The sequence below is a fragment of the Anarhichas minor genome, unplaced genomic scaffold (assembly GCF_050575085.1).
Source record: "Anarhichas minor isolate MPS153535 unplaced genomic scaffold, ASM5057508v1 ptg000024l, whole genome shotgun sequence".
NCBI classification, from domain to species: domain Eukaryota; kingdom Metazoa; phylum Chordata; class Actinopteri; order Perciformes; family Anarhichadidae; genus Anarhichas; species Anarhichas minor.
The window spans coordinates 7,218,034-7,227,500 of record NW_027466470.1 but is presented as its reverse complement, the minus strand read 5'-3'; the positions used below and the strand labels follow the sequence as shown (position 1 = coordinate 7,227,500).

The 9,467-nt window shown below is 39.0% G+C and overlaps 1 protein-coding gene across 1 annotated transcript in view; it reads right to left on the bottom strand.

Moving 5' to 3' along the window:
* Window positions 1-7,507, bottom strand: part of stam (signal transducing adaptor molecule (SH3 domain and ITAM motif) 1) — an 8,324-nt gene extending 817 nt beyond the window's left edge. The window contains exons 1-14 of the mRNA XM_076098176.1: window positions 7,133-7,507; window positions 5,162-5,246; window positions 4,805-4,880; window positions 4,471-4,566; window positions 4,198-4,344; window positions 3,781-3,871; window positions 3,469-3,664; window positions 3,138-3,232; window positions 1,894-1,982; window positions 1,680-1,767; window positions 1,466-1,520; window positions 1,183-1,336; window positions 926-1,035; window positions 1-271 (exon numbers count right to left, since the gene is read on the bottom strand). The exon at window positions 1-271 is cut by the window's left edge and continues 817 nt beyond it. Of these exons, the coding sequence (XP_075954291.1) occupies window positions 67-271; window positions 926-1,035; window positions 1,183-1,336; window positions 1,466-1,520; window positions 1,680-1,767; window positions 1,894-1,982; window positions 3,138-3,232; window positions 3,469-3,664; window positions 3,781-3,871; window positions 4,198-4,344; window positions 4,471-4,566; window positions 4,805-4,880; window positions 5,162-5,246; window positions 7,133-7,172 (1,527 nt within the window). The 5' untranslated portion in view covers window positions 7,173-7,507 and the 3' untranslated portion in view covers window positions 1-66. The remainder of the gene's footprint in view (window positions 272-925; window positions 1,036-1,182; window positions 1,337-1,465; window positions 1,521-1,679; window positions 1,768-1,893; window positions 1,983-3,137; window positions 3,233-3,468; window positions 3,665-3,780; window positions 3,872-4,197; window positions 4,345-4,470; window positions 4,567-4,804; window positions 4,881-5,161; window positions 5,247-7,132) is intronic.
* Between the last annotated feature and the right edge of the window lie 1,960 nt (window positions 7,508-9,467).

Here is a 9,467-nt window from a genome sequence, read left to right as displayed (position 1 = left end):
AAAAGAAATGATCTACCACCACTGTTTGATCAGGTCTGGTGCATGCGTGAGGATAACAGTGAGCCCCTATAGCAGGGCTTTCTCTGAGTAGGGGGCCTGCGAGGGGTCTGATGAAGGTGCTATGCTCGGGCCAGAGGGGGCGCTGTAGTTTGGCGTCTGCGTCAGGCCCGGCCCGATGGCTGGGTTCTGATAGGACTGTAAGTCTGCTGGGGCCATGCTGCCTGGAGCTGCGGTGTAGACTGGAGGCTGGCCCATGTACATATGAACGTCACTACGAAAAAGAATGAAGCAACATTAATAACACCACAAACAGCAAGGTGGAAAGGTAGAATTCATACTTTGGCTCTTGCTGTTTTTAATGCACTCTGGCACATAATTGACATTAAAAAGGACAATATCCACCAACCAGTCATGTTACAGTTTACTGTACATCCATGGGTGTCCAAAATGTCACGCCTTCATCATTCTAACTTGTTAGACGCTTGTGTGAAATGATCATATTTAGTATATCAATTCTTGGATTATGGACAAAAATGTATTTTTGTGAGATCGCAGTGACCTTTGACCACCAAATTCGAGTCAGTTCAACATTGACGAGTGAACGTTTGTGCCAAATTTGAATGAATTAGGAAGGAAAGGCCGTCTCTTATATACGCCTGGTTTTACTACTTGAGAATTCACAGTAAAAATAAACAATCCACTCTAGATGAGAGGTATTATGTTGCTGTTTTAAATAGGCTTTTTTTCTTCCTTGATGAATGGTACATTAAAGAGAGAGAAAGCAAATAATGGAAACGATTAACACTATTGCACTCTTTACTCTGGTGAAATTGGGATGACGTGCAGCAAAGTTTGTTATTTGCGACAAACTTGCAATGTGCGTAGTGAACCAGAAGAAGAAGCCACTGGTGTTTGTGAAACTCACCTGGGAGCTGGCTGACCAGGTATGGGGGTTCCAGCTGGAAGCTGCTCCATGGGGACGGTGTAACCCTGCACCGCGGCATACGGACCTGATGCAGGCTGACCAGGGTAGACCTGAGCTCACAATCATGAATAGTGAGTGTTAGAGACGGAGGAAAGTCTACGATCGAAAAGTCTTGCTCGCGCTTACAACCCCATTGGGATGGTAGACAGTTTAGACTTTTATGCCTTTAAATATTTCCGATGTGTAAGTGACTGTACCTGTTGTGCTGCGTTGGCAGGTTGCTGCATGTAGTACTGTTGGCTCTGTAGCTTGGCGTACATGGCGTAAACTGGATCGTCATTCATTATCTTGGCATACAAAGACAGAGCTTCCATCACCTTCACATTCAGCTCCGACAGCTCCGAGTGCTTCCTGATGATACAAACCAGAAGATTACATTTAGATTTTCTTAACTTTATATTTGCAGATGGCTTGAATTATGTAGCTTTAAAATACTTAAAACATTCTGCGGGCAAAACTTGTCACGTCAGCACAATGTACCGGTCTATATCCTCCAACTTCTGGTCAATGAGGGGCCCCATTTGATTGCAGGCACCTGATGTAAATACAAGAAATAGTTATCGATTATATCTGTAGTCAACAATAATAATCCACGTTTTCAAGATAAAATATCGGATTAGCTTCTACATACTGACATTAACTTTTATCTCACTTACAGTCACTTCATACAGCATCAACCCGGAGTTCTGTTTACCTTCCAACTGTAGCAACTCAACGCTGTCCGACTGGTTGTCTGTGGGATCTGCACTCTGGATCATCTGCAGCAGCTGGTCCATTTTGTCCTGAAGGATTTCAATAATCATGTGATGACACTTTCCAGATACTTGTGATCTTCTAGATACATACTCGATAGATACATCGAGATCTCAACGAGGCAGAAAAAGCATCGTGAACACGAGGGAACTTACTTCGTCTATATATACAGGCTCTTGTTCGGGCTCTATGGTCTCCACCTGGATGTCCTCACTGAACTGTACAGTCTTCTTCTCCGTCTTCACTGTAGATTTCCAAGTAACAGCGAATGCGGCAGCAGCAAAACAACATAACAGTATAAATCAGTTCCACAGATTTAGGAGGTCAGGGTGTGCTGACGGTCAGATACTGGCGCAAAAGACTGGTTCAAAAGTTACAATCTGACACGAGCTGTTGACAAAATGTTTTGACGTTCATATTTGTATGTTGGAACACACAACCCAATGACGCTCATGAGATGTCCTCATCACGTTTGAGTATTGGAGGTGTTTTTACATGAATGGAGGAAGGAAAGCAAAGATAGCAGAACGCACACGTGCAGTATGAGTGTTCTGTGGGGTTTTGAAAATTCATATGTTAATACAAAATAACAACACAACAGACCTACATTTAAACTGTTGACACTTGTGTGTACCTCCAAGTACGGGAATTCCTTTCAAAATATTTTAAAACAGCGATGAGTTTTAGAACTAAAATAAGGAGCTCAATTGTCCTGTGGAACAACCATCTGACAGGACACGACATTAACAACAGTATAAATAAAATAAATAAACTATATATCCTCTGAAGTTAAGTTTACAGTGGTGGAATAGTTTTGTGGACACACACACACACACACACACACACACACACACACACACACACACACACACACACACACACACACACACACACACACACACACACACACACACACACACACACACACACACACACACACACACACACACACACACACACACACACTAGAATCCATTCAGGCAGCAGTGAAGGAGATGTTACACGCATGGTGTATTAAAAGGAGCATGAGGAACACTATGAGACTTAGATGTAGCATATGAATGTCTTACAAAGGAAAAAAATATTCTATATAAATACAGCAGACACTGACTTGTTAAAAGCAGTATACAAAATGGAAAGAGTTGTTTAAAGAAGAGCAAATGTGTCCAAAATGCTATCAGAGAATTTCTCCTATGCCTTCCCAGAAGTACGGGCATTGTTGCAGTTCACGGCATATGATAAGCCACTGATCACTTTCTGTTGTTCTGTCTTGTTGTTCTTTGCATTGTTTGACCAGCTGTGTGCAAATGATGAAGCATTTCCCACTCTAGGATCAATAAAGCAATATTGCTAATGGACTGAATGGCCTATCAAAGAACTAAAGATGAAATGTACTCACTCATCTCAGGCTCTGCAGTGAGGTCAGCTGTGACAAAGTTAGAGGGGAACAACCCCACCCCCTGGTATGTTTCCCCTTTCCACCAGTTGGGGTCACTGAAATTTAAAAAAAAGCCCACAGAAATGATCAAACAACAGATTTAAACGGTTGTCTTCTCAGTGCTGCATTAAGATCTCATTGGCTTAGTTTGCGGCTTCAAGATTCTTTTCAACATCAGGATATTTTCACACAGCTCAGAATATCACCTCGAGCTCAATCCGCTCAAGTCATGTGACAAATCCTTGCGTGCCGTTTTTTTCCCTACTTACAATTTGTGTGTGTAAAAATTCACCTATCGTCCAGGATGGTGATGATTTCCCCCGACTTGAAGGTGAGCTCGTTGTCCTCAGCGGCCTCAAAGTCGTAGATGGCGCGGACTTTCCTGCCGTCGGACTTGTGCGAGGAGAGCAGGCCGGAGGTGTTCGGGTAAAGGCCCGACAGGGAGGTCTGCGGCTGCTGACGTTGCTCCTTCAGAGACAGCTCGATAGCTGCACACAAAAGAGACGCACACATTTCTCCATTGGCGTCCGAGCATTGAAGAACTTTTTCTCCCAGTGTCCAGAACTAGGCTGAAAACCCTAAAGAAGCATTTCAGTGTCCTCACCTTTGGCCAAATCGTCTTCTTCTTTCTTGTTTGTCGAGGTGGAGGGATCCTTTGCCACTAAAGCAGGGCTTGCTTTTGCTTGCTCTGCAGCCTGTGAAAAGAAAAATGATAATCACATGCACAACTAGAAGAATAAAAAGACAAGTGTGGGTCTCAATGTTTAAGCAAAACAACCTAAAATTATCCAATTATATAAATCCCTTTTTTTGTTAGATCCTTTTCTGGCATTTTGCCTGTATTAGGCAATGAAATATGGGAAGCAAGAGAGGAGTACGACATGCAACACAAAGACGGAATTGAAAGGGTGTTGCAGTTGTATGGTCTGGATCTGACTCACCACTAGTCCACCATAAATAAAGCAATCTAAAAATGTACCTTTCACATAGAGTATGCTAAAATTCCACTCGACACACCTACCTGGGACCCAACAGCTGGGAAAGTAACACCCTGCTCGCGTAGATTCTTGATCATTGCTGAGATCAGACTGAGTTGGGGATCGTTGCGGAAGTCCTCTGCCCACTCCACCATCAAGGCTTTCAGCTTCTCACACACCTTGGGGTGGCCCTGGGAGAAATCAAACAAAAGGCACATCATAAGAACAAGGGACATGGATGCAGCATGATCTAATTTCAAGTAATCAAACATAATTAATGTGGACAACACACTGAAATCAAAAGTTACATCACAAACCTTGTTTAGGACGTTACTGACTTCACTGGCAAACTCTCTGGAGCACACCTCTAAGTGGAATATCTTCCCACAGTTTGAGACACAAGCACCAAGGAGCTGTGAGGACATTGGTGCAAACAGTTCACCAGACTCATTATTCAATCAAAGGCAACATTTGACAAACATGTAGCACTTATTAGGATATAACTTATCACAGAGGAAAGGCGGTTACTCCACCAGCTCACATCTCAGTGAAACGTTAATTATAGATCAGCAGAAGACTACATGATGCCCCCAAGAACCAAACAATTACTGTACACTTATACCAAACATTGGTTGTTAACAATCTGCTTACAGTCAATGCCTGCATGGCCACGTGAGGATCCTTATGGTTCACTCTTCTCATTATAGAGCGGAGACATTCTTTAGGCCTGCAACACAAGTGTAGAAATTAAAAGGTTGTGGAGATTAACTGCTTGGTAAGGACCAAAAAAACAATCCAGCTATGTTGACTAGATACGTCACTATATATGTTTTTGATAGACATGAAGGTATCAATATTTATCTTCAATTTCTCCATGTGCACCTGGACCCTGAGCTCTATCTCCAACCCTGTGTGTTTTACGACTGAAAAACCTTAAAGGAAACTTAATGCAGTGTCTGATAAATGTGTTTGTGTGTGTCAGGTTTATATAGAAGACAGTTAACTTACCCAGTGCGTGACTGCCCTATCTTATCACAAATATCCAGAATGAGGCCCCAGTCCTCTGCTGTGTTCATCTCACTGGTTGCCTTCTCTGCAGGAAAGAAGCAAAACAACCAGCATAAGCGAGAGGAGAGGTGACGATCCTCCTAGGATCAGAAATAATAAAGCTTTTTGAAACAAAAATTGTAGTTGCAAGCTGTGTGTGTGTGTGTGTGTGTGTGTGTGTGTGTGTGTGTGTGTGTGTGTGTGTGAGAGAGAGAGATCCTTTCCTTTTTTGTTAATCATACAAATGAGCATAAACAGACAAAATAACAGACGGCCCTAACAATACAACAGCTCTGCAGTAAATACCAATCTGAAGCTCATGTTTAGTTTTTGTGATGAAACTATCGGTCGTATCGATTTCAAGTTTATTTGAGATTGTAGCTTGTGCTTTTAGGAATATACTGTATGCCATTCAGTGGTGGTGAGCGTTCCTCTTCTCTACTGCACTCCTCCGGTCTTTGGCATAAGTCATCATCATTTTTTGGGACTTCTACTCGTACCTCGTTTCCATAGAAATTCACTAATATAAGTGGTGAAAGTAAGACCTCATATAAATTTGACACATATCATTATCCAGCCATACATCCTATTTGCCCAGCAGCTTTTTAATCATGAAGTACATTTATGCTAAACACTGAAAAAATGCACTGGCAAACAGAAAACGTGGTCACAAGCAGGGGTGGGCGAGATGATATTATATACCATGTGAAGATAGTCAGTTGCTATACCATTTATACTGTTGTTGCTATTCCATTAGATATTTATATACGTCTAACATCAATGTGATGAAGTCAATTGATTTTTACGGTATTTAATTGGCTGAATAACAATAATAATCCTGTTGCATCACAACCCAGTGCAGAAATCTGGGTGTTATCTTTGATAACAAACTGAAACTTCTTTTGTTATCTGCTAAGAATCTAGTAACGGTCATGATCCATGTTTTCATTACATCCTCTAAGACTACTGTAACCAGCTGTATTCCTGTCGGACTTGAATCAATCTCTCCAAACTTGAAACTTGAACACAGCAGCCAGACTACTCACAAGTTATTATTATTGTTATATATACACTGCAATATTGGATAACAAATACCATAATAGGATGCTTTTATTTACATCCTCAACTCCTGCTTGCAAGTAGACGATCACCAACACAGAGATATTAACAGCTTATTAATTATACACAAACAGAACAAAGAGCCTGAAAATAACCAGTCAAGCTGAAATAACACGAGAGAGTCCAAACACACCCAGCTTTACTAAATTAGCATGCACTGCTAGTTTTGAGGGCCATAGTTTAGTACATAGACGGTTTTATATGGAACTGCATAATTAGTTGGGCGTGTGTGTACTTCTTCCAGCCCTTGCACACTGTAAAGTGATGTGCTAATGACGTGTTGAAGAGATGTTAGAGTCATCATATTGGGTCGCTAACATACGATGGGATACAGTGAGATGATGAGGAGGCAGATGGCTAGACAACATCTCTGTCCCATGTCTATTAACAATTAACCTGACCAAAGAAAATATCATGTTTACAAATAATGTAACTTAAAACACACAAACACATATTGCAAGTAAAATTAACTCTTCAAATAAACTCTGTGAACGTTACTAAAATGTAAGTTGCTGCAAGCTAACAGCTAAATCTCCACATATAATATAAGGGTGCAAGCTAGTTAGCCTTAACTGCTCATTTGGCTAACAGAGCGAATCACAACAAACAAAACAGACATTAATAAACGTGGACTACAGCATGTCAGTGAATGTAGATTGTAATATGGACTACGAGACAGCAGTATAGCATTAGTACTAAAGCTCTTGATGGTATTATTTAAAGTGCATGCAGCTGATGAACACATACAAAGATGTATTATCGAAGCTACTTCAGCTAGCCTGCTACAAATAGCCTCCAGTTGTGATTACTCACCAACATCTTGGTCAAATGGGTTCGTCGCGAAGAGAGGCATTGCTGGTGTGTTGACAACAGATTTCGCCTTCCTCCTGTTATTCGCGTTCCCCTTTTATGTTATTTCATACAATAAACACGCATAGTAACGACAACTTCATGAATGTAAAATGCTGCTGGCTGGTTCTATTCTACACAGTCACTCCTTCGCCAGACGGCAACAAGCGAGGCATTCTGGGTAATTGAAGCCGACAGTCGCGTGTTAAATTGACTGCTTTCGCCAACTGTAATTCATAAAAACACTCACACAGCTGTTCACGTGTCTGAACTGACTGCACATTAGAAATCAACCATAAGCTGCAAATTGCCCTAAAAAAACAAACATGTCATCGTCAGGTGATGGTGGTCATGTGACGGTAGCTCATCGCGTTGACCCTGCGCTGACCACGAAATCTTCTTAACCAAATGTACTCTTCAAGTCAGTTTAATCTTTTCCTCAACAGTTACGTTACAACTAATACATGTGTGTGAGTATGTGCATTCCGCCTGGAATTCATTTAAAAATAATTTGTTATCAGTCAGTACTAGTTAATTAAATACCCATAGCATTATAATAATTAACAGGGTTAACAAGTCACTGATTTAAAGAAAATAAAGAAAAATATTACAGAGCAGTTCCACTTTGAAATGCTCACACAGAATGTATTGTACTGTACATTTATTTTGGGTTTGTTCGAAAATATATATACCCTAAATACTGTATATAGACATCTAAACATGGATATACTGTACATAACCCCGATCCATTAAATATTTATTTCTATCTGTATGTTGTTAGGAATTTTTGCTCATATATTTATTTATACACATATATTATTTAACATATATATATATATACATATACTGTATATATATAAATATATATGCATATGCTTTTGATCAAGTGTAAAACACACACTCCTTCTCACTACCCCTGTGTGTGTGTGTGTTTGTAACTAAGCACATTTACTTTACTTTACTTGAATGTACAATTCGGAAGAACAACAACTAAATTATTCTATGTATTTTAGGTAAAACTCTCTTGATCCCAGCAGGAAATTGACAAGCTACACTATATAAAGTAGACTAATTAAAATTTACTCCGCCTTTAAATAAAGTGCTCTTTATACATAATTCCAATTATATATTAGTTTATTTTAATGCTTGTAATTTAGTTTTTCTAATTAAGTAAAAGTACATATTCCATCACTGATTAATAGCTTTATGTTTATGTACTGCTATTTCATAACTTTCACAAATCTAAAGATTTAATCTTGTAAAGTTAATTATATTAACAAATTACTATTTACATATTTGTTTTAATTTAAATGATCTCATCCCAAAGTTAAGGCAGTAACAATGACTATATATCTTGGTGTTTGAAATATATGGAAGCTGCACTGCCATTTTTAATCTTGTTCTGACATAATTCCCTTCCGTCTGATTGTTGTACATTGGTTTTGTTAAAAATAGACATATATTATAAAAAGCTACAAATAAATAAAAGGATGCAGATGTGCATGAGTCTGATATAAGTGATGTATCAATTAGGAGTTGCCTTTCTTCTTTAGTTGTTATAAACATTTATTAAACAAATAAATGGCATTTATTACCATATTTAATTGGACAAAAGGCACCGAGTCCACACAGTTTCTTTACCATTTTATTGTGATCCATAGGAAGTTGGTAATTTCATTAAGGCATAATGGGCCTTGAGCAGATTACAAAACGCTACTCAGTCCTTCAGCATTATATGAATTGAAAAAGGTCGATCATACAACAATAACAACTGATTATGCAAATTATAAACATGTAACATATTTCACATATTGTATTTGGCATAATGACTAAATCAGCATATGACGGCTACATTACAAAAAAATGTACATATTGTTAATGTGTGCCTTACTGTATACAACTCATACTGGCAGTCTAAAGTCTAAGAAATACTGTCCTTCATAAAACAGCAGCACTGCTCACACTGAGCATCTATTCTCAAAAAGAAAATTAAGACATTTGTAAAAAGGTGAAATTAATTTCTTTATTTCCATTTATTATCTGAGTTTGCAGTCATTTGCTGATAGTGAGTAATTCCTCATCATTTTTCACGGATCTTATTTCTAATCACAGTTGTGAAGTATTTGACAGTATAAAAATAGTTCCACTTTATTAACAACATCATCCTCTGATATGGATTTTTTGAAAGAATAAAGAATGAGAAGGCAGTCAAGAAATACAACAATATGAAATTCAATCCCAACCAACAATGCATCTTTTGTGAAATATTATTTACAGATACACCTGTACAACGGCGGTT